The 22,305-nt window shown below is 30.4% G+C and overlaps 1 protein-coding gene across 2 annotated transcripts in view; it reads left to right on the top strand.

The window, feature by feature from the left end:
* The first annotated feature begins 1,958 nt into the window (after positions 1–1,958).
* Positions 1,959–22,305, top strand: part of LOC106469023 (tRNA (guanine(26)-N(2))-dimethyltransferase-like) — a 30,150-nt gene continuing 9,803 nt past the window's right edge. The window contains exons 1-10 of one of the 2 annotated variants that reach the window (XM_013929474.2): positions 1,959–2,083; positions 2,699–2,891; positions 6,307–6,418; positions 9,579–9,766; positions 10,895–11,010; positions 11,698–11,810; positions 13,869–14,017; positions 15,854–15,937; positions 16,163–16,232; positions 20,493–20,627. In XM_013929474.2, the coding sequence (XP_013784928.2) occupies positions 2,062–2,083; positions 2,699–2,891; positions 6,307–6,418; positions 9,579–9,766; positions 10,895–11,010; positions 11,698–11,810; positions 13,869–14,017; positions 15,854–15,937; positions 16,163–16,232; positions 20,493–20,627 (1,182 nt within the window). In that variant the 5' untranslated portion in view covers positions 1,959–2,061. Of the gene's footprint in view, positions 2,084–2,552; positions 2,611–2,698; positions 2,892–6,306; positions 6,419–9,578; positions 9,767–10,894; positions 11,011–11,697; positions 11,811–13,868; positions 14,018–15,853; positions 15,938–16,162; positions 16,233–20,492; positions 20,628–22,305 lie in introns of those variants that run through there. The other variant, XM_022397423.1, reaches the window with a different exon arrangement.

The raw sequence follows: 22,305 nt of genomic DNA on the forward strand, positions 1-22,305 counted from the left end.
CTCTCGTTTCCATTTTTTTTTTATCCCAAGCAAGTAGAGATGTACAGAAAAATTACGATAATAAGACTGAAAAATACAGAAGGATATCAAAGAAGTATGGACAGGCTGTAATGAGAAAATTGAAGAAATACAAAAAGAGACCATTTAGTTAGAAAAGAACATCACTGACAGAATGAAATATCTGGACAACGAATTGACAACTGCAAAGATTAAATCAGACACATCTCTTTCTGCATCTGCCCAATAATTCTAACCTAAAAAATCATTCGCTGTAAAGTATGGAACAGGAGAAGTCTTTGGTCTACACTTATTTCCACTTTTGCTGTGCCATATTTCACTTAGGGACTTTGATAAACAATCACAGCCATGTCACTGCCAAATACAGTTCCAGAATTCAGCTGGCCAATTCCATAATACTGTCTGATTGAAAAACAAATGCACTATGATGTAAATATACAATGAGAGGCATATCAGGCTAATTCAAAATAATTTCCCAAGTGAGCAGTTAGAATGGTAAACAACAAGTTATTCTTTTTGTTACCAATTTAACCAGATTTAATAACATTAAGTAATCTTCAAGCTGAGAGCTGTAACAACAGGTTCAATGTGGCACACCAGAAAGATATATACAAAGCAAATTTCCAGAACATGGTATGGAGGAAATAAGAGAATTTGCAGAAGATTTCATAAGGCTTGTCCAGCTATATTACACAGATTCTCTACTTAAAATGATTGATTTTTTTGGTACATGATCAATTTACAGATGCCAAAACAGGCGAGGATATAAAAATTATATTGAAGTAAAGTAATCAATTTTTAATTGAAGCTGTTCAGTTGGCGATGTAACAGATGAACAACTAAGGGCACCATCTAGAAGATATGGTGATAGGATAATCATGTCGAGTAGTACTGAATCATCAACTGCTTCTTACGGTAATGTAGAAGAACTGAAAAGATTAGTTAGGCAATTAGTTACACAGAATGGAGGAAACACACCATAAGACAATAGGTGTTTCAAGTGTAGCTTGAAAGGATGTATTGCCAGGAACTGCAGATAAAAGCCTGTAGGGAATAAAAATTTCTTTCAAAGGCTACCAGAAAGACGAAACTGTTACAGATGTGGAAAACCTGACCATCACAGCCACGATCGTGAGGAATCAACAGCTGTTCAAACAGCAAAGAGACAATACCCCCAAGGATAGACCTTTGAGCTCAACCATATTGATGGAACAACAAAGGGTGAACCAGATTTTGAGAAAGGGCATTAGCTGGACTTACAAGGCAAAGCTCAACTGAGAATACCCCATTTCCCCAAAAGAGTTAAAGGGTTCATTATTTAAAGAAACCAGTTCACGGGGTTGTTGATGGGAAGCCTTGTAGTATGTTGATTGAAACTAGTTCTACAGCTACAATATTTCAATACAATACATTCTTATTCAGTCAATAAGAATTCAGTTGTCAAGAAGAATATATTTTTTTTAAATTTCGCAGAAAACTACTTGAAAGCAGTCTGCGCTAGCCTTTCCTAATTTTGAAGTGATAGACTAGAAGGAAGTCACCACTGCCAACTGCTGGTGCACTTTTTATCATGGAATATTGGATTGATGGTCACGTTATAACGCCCCCACGGCTCTGAAAGGGCGAGCATGTGCGATGACCGGTTTCGATGCCACAGGTTGTGAGTTTAGTGTCATAATACAAAGCCATGCTTGGCCTCAAAAAGACGAAAAATGTATAATAATATTCGGCCACATGGCAGACAAGGGACTGAATAAAGAATGTAGTTTTTAAAAAAGAAGCAAATATAATAAGCCTTAATACTTTATTATATATATAACATAATATTAATATATTATTTCAATTATGCAATCATCCAGGCATGATAAAGTTTAATACAACGAGAGGAAAAAGAAATGTAAAATTTCACTTTGTTCTTATTCTTGCAATAATCCCTTAACTTGCCGATGTCGAGAGCACGTGTTGTAAAGTGTTTTGTTATATAGTGGGTCTATACATTTTGTTAAAACAGCTGTATTATCGTGAAATAATTCAATTGGTAGAATGTGCGAAAATGTGACACAATGTAAGTTTGTTTGTTATTTAGAGCAAAACTACAAAATGGGCAATCTTTGTTGTGCCCAATACAGGTATCGAATCCCATTTTTAAGCGTTGTAAATATAATATAGCCTTCAGACTTGTCTGTGAGCCACTGAGTGAGGAGGTCATAGTCTTAGTCTAGGCACGTGTAATTTGTGAGCGTAAGCTAAAGCATAATTTGCCATAAATGAGCAGCGCCCAATATTTAGGCACAGTTTTTGTCACTTGTCTGATTCAGTTTTAATATTAAAAAGTATTTTCAAATGTTAAATTAAAACTGCACAGTATCTGACTACTATGCAACTGGTGTTATGTATTCGAAAAACTTCTTAAGTTTACCGTTCGCGTAAGAAATTAGTATTACTAATAACATTGTATAGTAATGTACATTAACATGTAATGACATTATTATAATTCTACATTGATTATTAATAAGTGTTTTATAGGTTTCATTTCTTTAACGATAATAATGGATATATTCGAAGCGTCTAAAACATATGTTACCCTAATCTGTAAGTGTAACTGGTAATAGTATTAGTAATATATTAACACTACACTAAACTTTACCAGTAATAATATTAGTAATACTTTTATCTTCAGCTTGCTCTGCCTTGGATGATGTGCAGTATAATTGTATTTCCTCCGAGCTCAATACAATCGACCCTGAAAGGTCATCAGTGTTTATAGACAAAACACCATATACAGTAGTTACTGAGGGAAAAGCTGAAGTATTATTTCCCAGTTCACATGATGTTTTTTACAACCCAGTACAGGAGTTTAATAGAGACATGAGGTAGGTTGCTGTAGTGTAAGTGTTTTGAAAACTTTTTCACTTCATAGCCATTGTTTGAATTAGCGTTTTAATTTTTGATAAAAATCTGATTGCCACCTATTATTTGGCCATTAATCAAGTACAAATGAGTGTTTAAACATAAAACTATTGGTACATACAAAAAAGGAAAGTCTCGTATTTTCTTGTTATAAATATTACATTGCACAAAAAATTATGAACTTTTTGTCGTTCATTATGAAGTAAATTAATTTGTACTAATGCTTATTATATTCACTTGAGTTCTCTCACCAATTTCAGTCTTTTAGTATAAAAACTTTCCAAACATACCAATAGTTTTCAACTTTATGCCCTTACACATAAAGATTACAGCTTGTTAAGAACTAGTCAAACATTTAGGCAGTAAAGTCCTACCTTAACATTTGGATGGCAAGACATTTATAGCTGTACATCTATAAATCATGAAGATTAATTATATGTTATTTAATTACAGAATTTTGTATACATTCATGATGTGTTTATTTTTGGACCCAAGTTTGTTACTGTAGTTGAAAAGAGAGTTTTAGACACCAGGCCTCCCTCCTTTTTACTGTTGAAGTATTTCTGGAGATGTAGGTACTAAAGTCTTTTTCACTTGGGCTCGTGCAACAATTAGACCATAATGCATCCACCTCACTGTCTATGAATATTTAAAATTAAGTGCTTAACAATTTTGTTGACTTTGTGAGAATGTATTGCAGATCCTGTTTAGTGTTAAGATATCACACAAAGTGTTATTTATTTTCTGTTGTACAATTATTTCAAAGATTTACATGTATTCATTTCAAACATCTTATGTATAATATATATATTTCATACATTTAATTTGTTAAAGGACATCTCGTATGATTTCAAAGAGAGTTAATGAAATTGTTGAATGGTAAGTTTCAAGCATTTTGTTAGACTGGAAAATAGATACCTGTAGTCTGATTATTAGATGACATTGGTTATATATGTATAATTCAATTTTACATTTACCATTAACATTTGCTGATTGTGGAAGAAGGTATAGTACATCCTCTCCTAATGCATCAAATTATGTGTATAATAATAATAATATCTGTAGTGTACATACACAGTATTTGAATGGAATATATGGAATTTGAAATCTTTGTAGCAAAGGAAATTAATTTATAGCTGATTGTGATCTCTCAGGAGTAGTAAAATAAATATCCACTAGTTAAAGATGAAATATCAGTAAACATTAAAATTAGTGCATGTGGGTTATCATAATTTAAATTATCAGTAATTTTGATGGGAATAATTTAAACTGTTGTGGAAGAAAATGATTTTGTTGTTTTGGTTGGTCAGTCTCTTGAGCCACCCAAGCATTATGCTAGAAGTAGGACAAATAGGCTTTTGTGTTATATTTACAGAAATATTCAATAAGAGTCTAAAGATATTATTATTTCAATGTACAGGTCATTGGTTATGCCTCAGGGATGGAAAGGTTAACATCTCTGAAATTATTTTCTCTTACAAAAAGAAGATTTAGAGGGGATCTAATTGAAGAGTTCAAGATTATCAAGGGAATTGATAGTATTGATGCTTCATCATTTTTTCATATTTAATAGTGAGAATGGTAGGACAAGAGAATACAAATATACATTTTGTCAGGGTAAGAGTCATCTTTGGTTAAGACAATGTTACTCTTCTAACAGGATGGTTGGCTTGTGAAATATAGGTTATTTTCAGATGTGGTTGATGCAATACATTTTAGAGAAGGCTTAATAAATGTGAGATCCATAGAGGGTCAACAGGTCTCTTATTGTCATGTAAGTTTTATGTTATGTAATTTAATAATAATAACAGAATGCAGTTTGCCAATTTTTGAGAGGGCATATCATACCTTCTTATCCAGAATCAGTGAAATTGTTAAATGGAAATTTAAAGCAATGTGCTACTATTGATCAAAGAAGAGGAAGATGTAACCACATTCCAAAAACAATTATAGCATGGGGAAGCCTTTGTGAAAACTGGATAACATTTTCCCCTGCTAAATTATTGTTTTCTTTCTTAGCAAATGGATGTCATTCTAGAGCAGGCTGTAAAATGCAAATCTTGTAGTGTGTTGTTTTAAAGGTTTTGCTCTTCTTTTTACATATAAATGATGTAAATAGTTTATCCTTGAATTTAATGTAAGCATGCTTGCTGGTGTCTGTATAATCTATAAAATTTTCTTTACCTGTTTTAAGTTTTGTTATTGCAGAAAATACTTTGGTATATGAGTGGTTTAGTTACTTTAAGATTACCACAGAGAAGTTATTGCTGATGTACCTAGAGGCATTCAGTTACATGACTAGTGTATCAAGTCATTGTGATCCAGGCTAGTAAAGTCTTTGACCACATATATTTTTGTGATTAACTCAACTTTTTACCAGTAACTGGTATTGTATGAACATTGAGCAATTCAACTGTCTTTTAAAAAGCATAAAGCAATATATATCTACATGTATAACATTACTGTGGAATGACAATGTTTCCAGATTTATATAGACTTGCCATCCCAACTAGATTTGCTGGGAGGCTCGCGGAATCACATATATTCTCAAAAACAACAGAATAAACCTTCTTCAAATTTTTGCTGCTTGCAAATATAAAACACTTTAGTTCATTCAGTAAATGAGCTTCTCACATTACCATATTGAATTATGTGAGGTACGAGAGCATACTTCATGAAAATATTTTATTGTTATTATTATTTCTCATTATCTTACCTATTCTAACCTGATATGTTTCTAATTTTTACAGTTTAGTTACATTTAGGATAATAATTAAAGAATACACATGAAAAAGAAGAAATATAGTACTTACCTGTGTTCCCCTTTTTTTTGTCAACAAAATTTAAATTAACTTGCTACTAAGCTAAATATTTTTTTATTTTATTAAATAATGCACCTAAGAACACAGAATAATAACACACACAAAGCAAACAATGTTCTATGACTATCATAATTTTTCTGACTTCTAAGTATGTGATAAGAGCCTTGAAAAATTCAGCTAGGATTGTCGGTGTGAGAAAAAATTTTGCACTGGAGGCAAAATAGACAATTTTCCGCACAAAAATAATGTAATATAATACATAATCTGATAGATTTAAACTTTTGCTTTCTATTGATTATAAATAATATAGTATAAAATGTCAGAGAGAACTATTGGCAATTTGTGAAAGGAAAGATGTGATAGGTGAGCATGGTATTTCTCTCCCAAAAATTTGGCAAGTCTAGATTTTTACTATGTGAAAACTTGTGGCTGTGTGAAGATTAATATAAGTATGGTGTGTTTATAAATATTTTGCTTCTAAGTAAGGTGGTGATTTACTATAAATGGTTAATTATGTTAATCATTTTATATAATTCTGTATATTTTTCCTTTATAGTATTGGTGTTATAAAAAGTTATTTGGAAGCATGCATGCAGAATACTGCTAACAAAAGTGGAATTAAAGTAGACAAGTCTGAAAAAGAATGTGGTGGTATACAAAAGCCAAAGGCAAGTTACTTGTATGGTGTTCCACTTCACTGTCAAAAATACTTGAAGTATTAAAAAGGCTGTTCACATAAAATATATATATATATATATTATTTTCCTTTTTTTACATGAAAAAAATGAAATCACTGTAGAACTTAAGCCTAACAAGCTAAGTTTAAAACATATACTTGTATAGACATATAGGCTGAGTCTGATGCAGTTGATAAAGAAAAATGAGGTCTAGCTGAGCCATTGTGTATGAGTCATAGCATTTATTAAAAACAATATATATATATTTATTTCTTGATATTAACTAAACATGTAAATTTTGAACATAAAGAGGCAGTCAGCCTTTTTTTTTAAAGGTACAGCTTGTTATTAGTTCAGCTGCTGAGTACAATTAATTATAAATCTTGTCATTATCCAAAAAAGAAATCCAACAAAAACATGTGCAAATTCTTTTTTTAAGTTTTGAGTTGGAGAATATTTCATTCTTTTCAATATTTTTGAAATAAAAGTAAATTAGATACATACATATATATATATATATAATTTAAGGACAATGAAAGTCCTGTTGGTTCATCTAGGTTAGTGGTTCCCAAACGTTTTTTTACTGATGACACCCTAACCCACTTACCTTGATTTGCACAACACCCATGCTGCCACATGCATTTTTTTGGGTTTTTTAAGTTCTAAATTAATTTTTCTTTGGTAAAACACTCATGACATCCCTAGCAACTTGCTACGACATAGTTCGGAAATAATTAATGTAGGCTACCCCATCCACTGTACTGAACTCTAAAATACAAATAAAACACCCAAAGTCAGCACTTATTACTCATATATTTATCAAACCTTCCTTTAAACTCCCTTGAATTAACTTCATCTACCACATCTGAAGGCAATCCATTCCAAAGGCTAATCACTCTGTTAGAAATATAAAGCTGTCTTAGCTGAAGATGTCTTCTACCCTACCAAGATTTATATTTGTGTTCCAGAGTCTTACCATTTTCACCATTAAGTACAAAAATGTGATGCATTAACACTATCAATTCTCTTAACAATCTTAAACACATCACTCAGATTCCATTTAACTCTTCTTTATTCAAGAGAAAACAATCTTGGAGATCTTAACATATCCTTCTATTGCAACCTTTCTATTCCAGGTATTGTCCTAGTAGCTCTCCTCTAAACCCTTTCCAACAATTCAATGCCCTTTAAGGTAAAGAGGCCAAGACTGAACCCAGTTCTCCAAATGTAGCCTATACAATGACATTATAACCTTTTTAGACTTCTATTCAATACTTTTGTAGATACAATCTAAAATCTTATTTGTCCTGCTACTAGCAACAGCATGCTGCTTGGATGGCTTAAGTAACTGATCAACCAGAATACCAAGATATTTTTCTTCCATAACACTGTTAAGGTTATTCCTATCAAAATTATACTTATAATTCAAATTGTGATATCCTACATGCATTACCTTGCATTTATTACAATTAAAAGCCTTCTGCCACTTATTTACCTAATTCACCAAATAATTCAACTCCTTTAGTATAGCAGCAACAGCAGCATCCTCTTAGCCAGCAACACCTAAAAATTTAAGATAATCAGCAAACTTAAATAATTTATTGCCATTCCATTCATCTGTGTCATTGATGTAAATAAAATAAAAACAACAACAATGATCCTGATACTGAGCTCTGAGGTACTTCACTTATGACATTAATCCAGTTTGACTTAACCCCATTTATAACATCCAGTCAGTTTTTGTCCAAGGATTTACTGTGCTAACTTTCATTAAATTGCACAACATAGAATTATTTAAAAGTTTCACATTTTTGTGGAGGGAAGAAAAATTTTAACAAACAAACAAACATTTATGTACAAGCTTTTAACCAAGCTGATTATACAAATATGTTTAAATATAACTTAAACAGTTAAGTGTAAGTTACCACTGAATAACACTCAATTAGGGTTAAGATTTTTTTACCATAAAAACAACAATAATGGTAAACATGTCTTAAACTTTTAAGTTGAAGTAACAAAGTTTTCATCATCCTGTTATTTTTGGACTGAGCAATGAGTATCAATTATTATGAACATCAAGTGACATAACTGTAAATAAAATGTATCCCTCTTTCTACTCTTTAAAAAGTCCCTTAGAGAATAAATCATACAGTATATATACTGTTGTATTTGTGTGTATATATATATACACATACACACAAACACAACAGTAATAACAAAGACCCAACAAATTTAAGCTGCAAGTTTTCTGTTTTTAATATAAATAAAAGTGAAAGTAAAGGTATTTTTTTATTAATGTCCAGTTTTGAGAAAGTATGGATTTTAGAACAATACACTGATACAAGTTATTCCTATAAATATTTATCTTGCTACAATCAATATGTAAAATGAAACCATAGTGGACTTAAAAACTACATATAAAGAAAATGCTTCCATAACATTAATTAATTCAATTTTCAAGAAGTAGCACATTCGTTTTTGGTTAAAAAGTTATCTATAGGTTTGGGGGATAGATTGAATGGACTATATTTTTGAGCTATGCACACAAAGCACTGAATATACCAAATGTTATATTGAAAAAGACATTATGAAGTTTTATAAATCAAAACTTACTAATTTGTACAGAAGAAACTTGTGTAGCCCTTTCAACAAAGTTTATCACATAATATACATAGACAGTAGACAGTGTTAACCCTTACTTAGTTCTAGTTTGCAGCAGAAGTAAAAATAGCACACAAACTTTGAAAATGTCTATTTTCAAATATTTTACAGGATTCTCCAGAATTTAACTATTTCTTAAACCTGTGATCTCATTTTCCATGTAGGACTTAATATTTTATGACCTGGAATATTTTTCTGTTAAGTATTGCATTTGAGTTTGAAGCTTCAAATGGATTTTGATTCCTGTTAAAGTTATTTTATGTAAAGTACATCTGTACATACACTTTGATTACCAGCACTTGATTACCATATTAATCATACTTGTAATGGAAATTCTCTTTGTAAAAGCTACAAACTCAGGATTTGTAACTTGAATGTATCTACAAGTCCCTGCAAATGTACCACATGGTTATTAGTTTAAAGCATTATCAAGAAGGATTTCAGTTCCTTAAATGTTTTTAAGAGTGTTTTTTATAATCTTATATTTTAGGAAGGAATAACTGTATTAGAGGCTCTAGCTGCATCTGGCTTGAGATCTGTACGATATGCCAAAGAAATACCTTGTTTGACATGTATTATTGCTAATGACTTCTCCCACCAAGCTGTTGAAAGCATGAAAAGAAATATCAAGCATAATAAAGTAGAAGAAATTGTTGTTCCAAGCAAGGAAGAAGCTGCGTATGTATAATATTGTATTTAAGTATGTATGCTGTAGTTTTACAGATATAACTATTAATATTTCTTTTAAGAATATGATAAAAAAAATCAGAAAAAATATTGTACATTGGGGTATTTTGGCATTTCTACTTGAAAACATTTTTATACTGATCTTTTTAAAAAATAACTGTTATAATTTATTTTAAACCTGTGTAAAGGAAATGCATCTGACTTTAATTTTTTGTTGCTGTTATGTGTTTATGTATTTAGTCAGTTTTGAGCTTGATTTGACTTTGGCCACAAGATCTGATCATATTAGTTCCTTTGATCTTGCAGCAAACTAATCATTATGAGGAAATGTTAAGTACACTAGTTATAAACCATTCTTATTCTCTAATTTACAACCAGAAAAAATCCAGTACTTAAAAGCATGAGAGAAAAATATAGTTCTTATAATGTTAGATGATTGGAGGATTTAAAGAAAAAAAACATATATTTGTGATGAATGATTTTTTCATAAATGTAACATTGTTTTGGGTTTTGTTATATGATATAGAAAACAAATTCCATATACATTGTTACTTTAATAATTGAAACTAACCTACATAAATTTAACTGTACAAAATACTGATGGCTACAACTTGCACTTAATATCGCATGATGTATGAATAATTATCTGATATACAGGGTTCATCAAATGAATGTATACTTTTAAGTAACGAGAAGATAATGGGGGGTTAACATGCATGTATTAAACAACACTGAATAAAATTAGCTTTATTTAAATAGAATGTTTTGCTTTGTATCTCAGGAAGGAAGTTTACTTCATTCAGGATTATGAATATACTTCATTTGTAACTTTTCTTTCCTTCTTTTGAAAGTATGTGTCTATTTAGGGTTGAAAGTGTACAAGAATATAGTATGAAAATATCAACATAATCAAAGTTTTAATAAAGTAACTTGAAATATTTACAAAATAATTTGTTGAAGAGTAATTTAGAAACATCCCCTCTAACCATTTTGACTTTGTGTCTTGTTTGTTACATACTTTACAATTCGAAAGTATAAAGGATATGTCATGTAACTTGTGTGTCATGGAAGAGGCTTTGGTAACTGTAATAAAAAGAAAACATTTTGAATTTGTGTTAGGATTTTGATGTATCAGCATCGTTCCCATGACAAAAGATTTCACATTATTGATGTAGATCCATACGGCAGTCCTGCTCCATTCTTGGATTCTGCTGTCCAAGCAGTTCGTGATGGAGGTTAGAAATGTTAATTTTTTTTAATCTCCTTTGTCTGTACATATATTACATGATTGTATCAGTATTCTGGCTTTTTGTCATAGATATTTTAAAACCCTTAATTTGGCTTATATACTTCTAACAAGCATATTAACAAAAATGAAGATATTTTCTTGTTGTATAAGTACACATTAAGTTTCGGTATAAGTAAATATTAATTTCAGATTTCAAAAACATTGGAAAGTTTTAATTCTGTTTTCTACTTATTTTGTTAACATATATCTTTCCCAATCCTGACAATTTATACCTGATAATTTCCACAAGAAAGCCTCTCTCCTATCGACAAAAAGTGAAATCTCAGCATTAATAATTATGTTTTTCTTTCTCATACCTAAACATCAAAAATACTGTTTTCTAATCAACCATGACTAATTGAACATACGATTGAACTGTAATGTCAGTTCGAGATAGATGGCATTTGCTTTTCAGTTCCAGTATAATTCCCACTAAAAGATATTTAAATTTCTTTGATTTGTATAATAACTGATAGTGTTAGTAAACTACTTGGTAATACCCATCACATTTTAAATGCCCTATTAACATGTACAGTTTTAAACACTATTCATTAAAAGCATATGTAGTACATTCTGGATAAAATTATATTAGGTACTGTAAATAGATTTATTTGCATTAAATATACATTTTTAGGGTTACTGATGATAACATGTACTGACATGGCAATTCTGTGTGGAAACAGCAGTGAGACTTGTCGAGCCAAATATGGTGCTGTATCATTAAAAATGAAAAGTGGCCATGAAATGGTAGGTTATTCAAGTTCTATATCTTTCTTTTAAGGTTTGGTAGCACAGATCATAAAATTTAAGGACAACAGGAACCCGTTGGTCCATCTAAGCTATCCCATTCAATAAATTAAATGTAAAAAAAAGAAACCCCTCAAAACTAACCCTTATCATTAATCCCTTAAATTTACTGCTTCCACAACTTATGAAGGCAACCTATTCCAGAGGCCAACTGCTCTGTTAGAAAAATAAAACTGTCTGAGCTGAAGATGACTCGAATCATGCAAAAAATTGCAATTTTAGTATTAACTTACAATGCTGAATGTAGCTGTGTAAACTGTACCAAGAATGTAATAATGTATTTTAATGAAATTATGTAGTACAAATGATCAAAATTTGTTAATATTTTGATTTAACCCTAGAAATATACTTAATACCATTCCTTAACAACCATGTCTGAGTAAAGATTATTTATATGTGACATTGTTTGTATTAAGGTATCAATGCTACCTTAAGGGTTATTTTAAGGTTGTTGTTTTTTGTATTATGTCAATCTATATACAAACTGAATTTTCCATTTATTATACAAAAAATTTTATTTTTCTGACATTTCTGGAATGTGTGTCTATGATAATTGTTTTAGGAAACTTCATTTTAAGAAATCAAAAAACATTTTAAGTTAACTAAATTTTTGTTGCATATTTATGAGTTTCAGATGTTGGATTCAAAAATGTCAAACAATATTGAAACAAACTTAGCTTTGTTTTAAGGATCATTAAAGTCTAGTGCAAGACAATTCCATATTAATTTTAAGTACTTATCTAATATCTTGTACAGCAGAAACTTGTGTGTGTCTATATATATATATCATCTTTTGATTTTCTTTGAAGCTCATAAGACTATAACCTCCAAAAGTTGTATATTTAAGTTGTTCTCACCAATTTTGTTTTTATTTCTTTATATCAAATTTTCTAAAGCAATTACACAGTATAAGTGGGATTGTAATAAGGTGAGAATGTGAATACCAAGTAATCAAACTTACCCATCTTTTTAACTCTTCTCTGAGGATTTCCTTATCAGAAGCATAATTTTTGGTGTCCATCAAATTTTTAATTTAGGATGTTGTGTAGGTAAAATTACTGTAGATAGTCTGTCCTTTGCACCACAGCTATCAAATGTCCTTGATGTTTCTAGTGAACCTTACATAATTTATCTAGTAAGACTGAAGCTGTTAAAAAAATGTTTGCCACTTATTACTTGATAAATAATATTGTTTGAATAGTGTGTTTGCTACTTTTAATACATGAGTAGCTTCAGTCTTAGTAACTCGCCAGTTTTATCAGTGCTGCTGAGCATCATCAGGGCTTGCAGTCTAGTTAGTAGTGAATTTTACTTCAGGTTTTATGTAAATACTTGCAGAGACCCACAAACATTTGTGGTCAAACTAATATCTTTATTGCAACAGTACTTCTTTAAATACAAGATTTCTAGAATAATACAAAAGAATTCTAATCACAGATGCTGAAATCTATAAATGCACTTGTTTTAGGCCTAAAATTAGCTAAGCCTTTATTAAGTACAACATATATTTGTTAAAGAGATAAATTAACACTGCAACTTGTAATGTTATTCTACGACCTAATGTTAGACCTTTTTAAAAAGTTGGATTAGATTTTTATATGTTGTACAAAATGTCTACTTAGGTATATTTACATTTTGAAGAGAAGTGTGTGCACACGTGCATTTAGATAGTAAAGTACATATGCATTTTCAGAACAGACAAAAACTGACTATTATTATAATAGATAGTTAATATTAATATAGTAGAGTGTGTTAAAGTAGTAAATAATTGTGATATGGTTGTTTCATAAAATATTTTAAGTTTCAAATAATGTTTCTATTTTAACAAAAGCTTCCATAGTCAGTCAAAAAGGAATATTTTGAAAAATCTGAAGCTTTATATTGCATTACAGAAATATAGTTTTGTGGTAGTTAAAATGTATTTTTGAATTTTTGATTATTTTAAAATCATTGAGTAAAATTACTTCTTCATGCAAGCCAACATCTTAAAAATTTTAGGCATTACGAATTGTTTTACAAAGCATTGAAAGCCATGCAAATCGATATGGTCGGTACATTGTACCTGTGCTGTCCTTGAGTGCAGACTTTTATGTACGAGTTTTTGTTAAGATCTATACCAGTCCATCCATAGTCAAACAGAGCACAAGGTAAGGTGAATTCATAGTCATGATAATGAATATCTTCAAAGAAATAAAACAAGTTTGTAATAATTTATTGGCCGTTTATTATAGTAATTTAAAAGGTGGCTTTGCTTATTCTGTCTCATGTTTTATCAGTTAAAAACACTTAATCCTAGCCCTACCCATTTCATTCTGTTTAATTGAACTGGGTCCCCAAAAAGATGCTATTTGCCATTGTTATTCTGCCATTGTATCTCTTTCTTTCTTTCTTTTTTTTTTGCAGGGTTGAAGTTCTATAAATGAAGTTTCTTTTGTTTTTATTATATGTGAAATATTAGAACAAAATATAGAGGAAAAAATTAAGATCCAGTATAAATAAAACAACAGTGCTAAATGACTCATTGTTTCACCATGGTTTTGATATTTCTTTGTGTATGTTTCAATTTTTCATTTTTTATATTGTACCATAGCTTTAACTTCTTAAATAATTCCATAATCTCTTTAAGAAAAAGCTTCTTACTAATCCTTATATAACTAATAAAAGTATTGTTGTATTGTTAAGACTTTAAAACTGATAAACAAAGAAAAAAAATTTAAATGACTGCTTTTACAAAAAATATCAGAAAGAAAATGGGACATTATCATGTCTTAAGTTGTTCATATTTATTTGCTCTCAAGGAGTTTCAAATACCTTTCTTTAGTCTTATGAATATTTCTGTTTTTCAGTATTGAAATATTGCATTGAATTACAAAATGTTTTATAGGATACTGAGTAAAAGTTCTTTATTGATACATAAAGATCTTATGTGGTATACCTTTAAAAGTAGCCACTATTAATATTATTAAGTTGTTTTCTTTTCAGACACTTACATGATAGTGTTATGTGTCTTTGTCAGCGATTGTCTCCATTAGCAACTAAAAAGCTAATAATATCTTTAATATAAATGTCATATTTATTTTTTTATTTGTTATGATATTTGATGATTTTTGTGGATCATTCAATAATTAGTGTTGTAGCAAAGTAGAAATTCTAACTGTATCACCATGTTGATCATACCTGTTTGTTTTGCAGTTAAGCACAAAGCTACACAATGGGATATCTGTGCTGTGCCTATCAGGGTGTCAAAACTCAATGTTTACTATTATAAGCCTTCAAACTTACTGCTGAGCCGGGGGTGGGGGGGTGGTCTTGATCATGTCTGGTTAGTTTAATGTTGTGTAAAAGCTGAATCTATGATAATAAAAGGGCATCTTTGTGTGTGACCACAATAGCTCTAAGAGGAAAGAACCTCGAAACCTGAAATTTTGCACACATACTAAGTGGACCCTGAGGGTGTGCAACTTGGTATTATTATTTATCTATGTGTTTGCACATCTTTTTATGAGGAAAGCTAGTGAAAAACCATATAAAAAAGAAATGTGACCACCATAGCTCCAAGAAGAAAGAACCTAGAAACCTGAAATTTTGCAACCATACTAAGTGGACTCTGAGGGTATGCACCTGGGTATTATTACTTATCTTATCCATGTGTGTGCTCACATGTATGTGTGCATCTTTTTAATGATGCAAGCTAGCAAAAAAACATACAGAAAAGAAATGGTTCCTTATATAACAACTTCTAATATAACATTTTGGTAACAGTGCATTCCAACAATGGCTTTTATGTCCTGTCACTTAGCAACAAAAAATGGATTCAGAACACACACACTATCAACTTAATAACCTGAGCGAAGCCGGGTACTTTCACCAATAATAGTACATATTTATCAAGATTTCTGTCTTTAATTATTATTTTTTATGTTTAATTCATTCAAAGTTCAGATCATTTGTTTTACAAAAGTTTTCCATAATATTTATGTTAGCAAGCTTGCTATGGTGTACCTTTGCACTGGCTGTGAAACATACAACCTTCAACCTTTAGGAAAATGCATACAGAAGGAAAAAAGGTAAATTGTTTTATTATATTACTTCAATAGACTTATTATTATTATGGGGATAACATGTTTGAATAAAAGTTATAAAAACTGATAACTAAAGTTTTTCTTTGGCACAAAATTACTTATTTTTTTATTTATTTTCATACAAATCGTGAACTATTCCAGCATTACAGGTGTTTTTGATATATTGTTCATTTTTATTCTACTTATACACTCACTTGTGTAATATTTCAGTTTAAAGTTTTCTCCTGGAGATGGACCACCGGTAGATATGCTTTGTTCACATTGTCAACACAGACATCAGGTACTTGCAACTTTATATTAAATACTGATTATACAATTGATTGCATAACTATTTCACAGATTAGTGGTTACTTGCATTTATACAGAGGGTTGAATATCTTATATTAAAGCTTAAAATGATTTTGAATATGTAAATCACCAAATCATGTGACAACCACAGTTGATATAAAGTTGCAGTGGAGTAGAATACATCAGAACTACATTTTGACATTGTTTATCATTCTGTAGTTAGTGTGATGCCATTGAAAATTGATCCCTTTTGGGAAGTGTATTTAGCAGCCCATTCAGATGTAAAATATTCATACACTCAGATCATAAAGATGTTATTAGATCAGGAATTTAGAATTTCCATGATGGAGCTGTCCATTATACTTAATGAGGTTGAAAAACAAAGTAATGTGGACCAATATCGGACACCAGGACCATCCATAAATAAACCTGCAACTGGAGCTAGGCAGTTAACTCCATTAATCAGTATAATTGATTAAATCAGTTAGTGTCACATAGAACAATCAATTATTTCCAATTAGTGTTTCTTATTGTTCCAACTGTCCAAGTAGTTGAAATATTGCCATTATAATTTCTCATTTGTTTTTGATTAATTCATGGTTGTTAAGATTAATCTATTAGTCTCATGACTTCTGAGAATAATAAACAAATCAAAATTAGCATTTCAATCTATTACTATTACAACTGTGCTGTAAGTCTGTTTTTGAGATGCATAGTCATCAGATAAAGTATGATTGGATGTGGCAACATGGACTGTAATGATATGGTGACGCTCCAAATCATTTTAATATAACATGCTCAATGGGATTTTACTGAAAAATGTGCTCTTTTTTTTTTAATCCTACATGTGTACAGATGGAAATAATCTCCAAAATTTAAAACTGTTGGTTCACTTTGCATTCCTTGATGTCAACTGGTTTTGAAGACTTAATTCCAACAATTATTTTTATAAAACACATACATAAAATTATAAAAAAAAGAACAGCAATGCTTCCCTGTCATTTAATAATTCAGGAAATTTCTGACGAAACATTTTTATAAGAACAAAACTAATCAGGATGCAGAAATAGTTTATGTATGCAAACTGTTCTGATCAGCCAGTAGGTTTTTTTAACATGTTGTTAACTCTCCCCACATAGATTTGGTTGAATTGACCGACTTCGTAACCATTTTGTACTTATTGTAGTTTCCATACTATAACTTGTAATATGGTCCGAGTACAAGGGTATTTTCATGTTGAGGTTAAAAATCTTTTCATTGTCTCCAAAGTCTCAAATTTCATTTGTGTAACCTCTAAAATCTCCTAAATACATATGAATCTTTTTATTTTTCAGTAAAACTTTATATTTAATCTGTTATTTCCTTTACCTGAATGACATATTTCATTCTTCAGCTTCTAGACAAATCATCAAAGTGTAATGAAAAGAAAAGTTGTAATATTAGAAGTAAAATGAGTAGCTGTGCCTTTTTTTCTTTATTATTGGCCACAAAGATTTAAAAGACTTCTCTTGAAGGTTTGAACTGCTAAAAGTTTTATGTGTTTGTTATACTGACAATGATTAAAGTAGAACCCAGCTGAAAATAAAGTAGTAAATTGCTACTTATATCAGTAGACTGTTTACGTGACACTTTAATATGATATCCTGGAAAGTAACAAAGCACGAACAAAGAGATAGCCAACTTGACCCCTGCTCCGAGAACAGGATGTCTAATGTATCGGATTATATATCCTACATGTTTTCTTGTAAAATTCAGAGTAATGCACTTTTAATTGGTGAAAATGTTTATGCTGACAACAGAATGTAGAATTTATCAGCTTATGTATGTGTCCTCCAATATTTACAACAAGAATTCTCCAGAGTAATAGAACTGTACTTTGAATCTGTCATTATTATATGGTTCAGTGCTGATTCAATAAACATTATGATTCTTTAAATATTGATAATCCTTTTGGGATGTTTGGAATTTAGTGGAATGGGTGTATGAAGATGTTATTTGAGCACATGCTTATAAAATCCTATTCTCCTTTTCTGCACATCTATTCATCAACCAATAAATCTCAGGTTCCAGTACTATCTATTGCACTCGTTTAGTTTCAGTTTTAGTTTCACAAGCCTTTTAAGTCTGGTCTTCTTTATAAAGCATAACATTATTTCTCCAACACTTGTAAAATATCTTACCTTTCTAAATGTTATGAATAAACCTGTTTTTTTAAGTTGTCAAGTTTCTAATGTTGTATAAATTGGTTTTATTTCATGTCAGTAGGCACAACTCTGTATTGGCCTACAAAATACAAACCTCTTACTGTAATACAAGTATTTTGCAAAAGACAGTGATATTGCAGCTACCATACATTACATGTGTGTGTGTGTGTGTGTGTGTGTGTATATATATATATATATATTACTATTTACTTAATAAATAGTTAAATTTTAGTTATTTTCTTAAACATAGAACAGTAAATTAAAAATACACTAAAAAACAAACATTTCAAGTACTTACTATGTTACGAAATGTTGAGCTTGTGTGTTGCATGTGCTAAGCCTAATATATTCTTCTGAGTAGAGGGTGAAGAGATATTCATTCTTGCAAGTTTCAAATATAAATTTTAGAAAAACAAAAAATTATCAAGATACTGTATTAGTACAAAATCCATGTAATTTATCTCTAAATAAGCTATATGTGAGTTACAAAAAATCCCATTCCTATTCAGAGCAACGACTTAGTCATCAAACTTTAACAATTTTGGTACAATTATTAGTTTCTCCTTGAAGCTGTTTACAAACGACTGTCAGATTTATATAGAGGGGTAACTGCTCTTTCTATTGGTTATAAATACGTGCTAATTAGTAGTAGGTGGGACTAGACAAGAGGTTTCAAAAGAAAAGAGTAGTGGGAGGAGCCACTTTAGTAGATTTACTAAAAATATTGACATCTTAGCAAATCATAGAGGTGGGAGGTTCTTATTTTATATTTAACTTGTCGATATCTCATATTCAAGTATCTAATTTGTTTGCCACTGTACATGTTATACAGTAGGCATAATAAATCGTAAACTGAGCAATAAGACAAGAGCACATGTTAGGTGAAACACAAAAATTTGTATTTAGTATTTTTTCTTGATATTTCCTTTGAAATAAAGAATTAAGACATATATAATATTAAAATTTCAATTATGAACTTTGTTTTGATGCCAGTTTCATTGATGTAAGTAATAATAAAAAATTGAAAATAATTCTCGAAAATGTCATGATGTGAACTTTAACCTGCCCGGGATGAAAGGGTTAGTGGTTCAATCATTTAATTTCTACTTTTTTCTATTTTCTTTTACTGTTTTGTTCCAGAAAGTTAATTTTTACTTTACAGTTGAATTCTTTTTGTTAAATGATCAAGAAGATTCGTGTGAGATTTTTCATTGTATAACTTATTTGCTTTTCTTTTGTATTTTCTGAGATAATTATTTGTACAATTAACAAATTCACCACCTAGTTGTCATTACTTTTTGTTGGTGACTCCTGTATGTGCATCACTTGTGTGTTTCTATAATTATTTCCACTACTATATATGTGTGTGTGTGTGTTTGTGTGCATGAGTGTGCACACACACAAATCATATACTAATGAAGTAAAATCATCATTTAGTCTTTATTCCATTGTTTGTTCCTATTTGAAATACACTAGTGTTATGTGCCAATATGCTTAAGGTCAAATATACATGTCACACTTTAAAGCCTGCTAGCCAAACATCATGTACGTAAAAACTCTGAAATACAGATTTACATTAGCGACACGGCTAAGAATCATTATTTACCATGAAATTTGGCACACTAGACAGTACTTAAAAGACATTACTTCTGATATACATATTTAGCTTGTATTGAGAAGAAACAAATACAATCTTACACATACTCGTGTGGAGTAATTATAGATCTCATATTTTGGAGGAGGTAAGAGATCATTTAAAAATAATTACTTTTTTAATTCTTTTAGGATTTTTTTTTTTGGAATTTTAATTTTCTATCTACACTTCCTCTATCTTTTGTTAAGTTCTTTTGCCAGTAATGAGTTGTTGATAACCTAAGCTTTTAATTTGCACCCTCTATGGAAAATTTCATATTTCATGTGCCACATACTTTAGTGTGTGTATTTTATCAACTGCATTCAGTTTTCTAGTTTAGAGATATGTTTACGTTGTCATGAATTATTATTGGTGCTCCTGTTAATTTCTGTCAGTATTTTCTCTCATTTAATAGATTGGTGGACCTATTTGGGCAGCAAATCTTTATGACAAAGATTTTGTTTTAGCAATGTTACAAGAAGTTCAAAAGGAAGAGCATTTTTATGGAACAGGAAAGAGAATGATTGGAACTTTAAGTGTGATTTTAGAGGTAATTTTAATGAGGTTTCATTGTATTGAATTGTTGTCATCACATAGATACTTGTTAATTACAGAGTTTAGGTTGCATAAATTTAATTTGATTTTGGCAACCAAAAGTATTCAATGATGTATTAAACTCTTTAATCAAGGCCACTACAGCTGGATCTTCCTATACAATAACTGGTGCATATGTAACAAAATGAGATTTTTTTTTTTGCATCTTTCACTTCTGATGGGTAGTTTATATTTTTGCATATTCCAACAATTAGTGTAAATAACTGACTCAAAATATTGGGTGAAATCATTCATTTTCTGTGTTACAGATATAAGGGACTCCAGTAGTAATTTGTGGGTTTAATGTTGGTATTTTTGTTTACTTTTTTGTGTGTGAAAGTCCTATGTTATTAAGAACTCTGTAACCAACAAAGTCATAGATCAACAAGAAATTTAGTACATAAAAAGTCTTGAAAAATGTGCTGAAAAAGCTGATGAGTCCATATCAACTTCATTGATAATTCTAGAATTAAATACTTTTAGTTATAATTATTTGATTATTTATGATTCTTAATTTTAGGTTTTATTCTGTTTAGAGAAAAAAAATATTATCAAAATATACTGAAATGTAGGTTTGAAGTTGCACATTGTTTTCCTAGATTGAACACTAATTTGTAAATGTTCAATTTTAGAAATTAATGGATTTGTTTGAGATAAAAGTTTGGTAATTCCCAGTAAATGTTGTTATGAACTGGAAATTTTGTTTAATGTCTTTATTGGTCAGTTTGGTACTTACTACTGTAATCATATTAATCATTTCAGCCATCTTGATATTACACTAATGAGCTTTTTGTTGTAGAGAGTTTTAAAACAAACTTTTATTTAAAAAACAAAAAAGTAGGCTTAGAAAATTAGTGTAATATAATCACACCATATGTAAGTCTGCTATTTTCACCAAATAATAATATCTAATTTGACTAGTGTTTGTTGACCTTTATGTAATTCTGTAGTAGTTAAAGGATAAACCAAATGCACAATTATCTTATCTTTGTAATAACAAGAAATTTGTGAACCTGTTAAGTGGAAGGACAGGTGTGATGAGATTTTGCAGGTGAAGTGAGAGATAAGACCCTGTCTGTAGATTAATTAGGACACAAAAACTTTATTTTCTGAGAAAACAAAATAAAAGCTGTTCTTATAGTAGTGGTATAAATATTTTGTTGAGCTACATAAATAAAAGAAACTGTTTTGAATTAAAAATAATTGAAAATGCCAAAACTGTTTACATGTTCCACAGAGTTCCACACACTCACACACATCACATCTGACCAATCAAAAAAATTGGACAACAGGTATCTTGAAATGTTTATGCTTTATGTGCAGTTGAATAGCAATCCCACATACACAAGGTAAAATAGTACACAATATAACTATCCAATGAACCAGTAAATACTTTCTGTGACTGGACCTGGGGATAAATCAGCATATGTTCTCAACCAGATTTAGTATGTTTTGCTTTAGAACCCTAGGGAGGCCCAGCATGGCCAGGTGGTTAGCGTGCTCGACTCGTAATCTGAGGGTCGCGGGTTCGAATCCCCGTCCCACCAAACATGCTCGCCCTTTCAGCCATGGGGGCGTTATAATGTGATGGTCAATCCCACTATTCGTTGATAAAAGAGTAGCCCAAGAGTTGG

Source organism: Limulus polyphemus, unplaced genomic scaffold (genome assembly GCF_000517525.1).
Source record: "Limulus polyphemus unplaced genomic scaffold, Limulus_polyphemus-2.1.2 Scaffold3266, whole genome shotgun sequence".
NCBI lineage: Eukaryota > Metazoa > Arthropoda > Merostomata > Xiphosura > Limulidae > Limulus > Limulus polyphemus.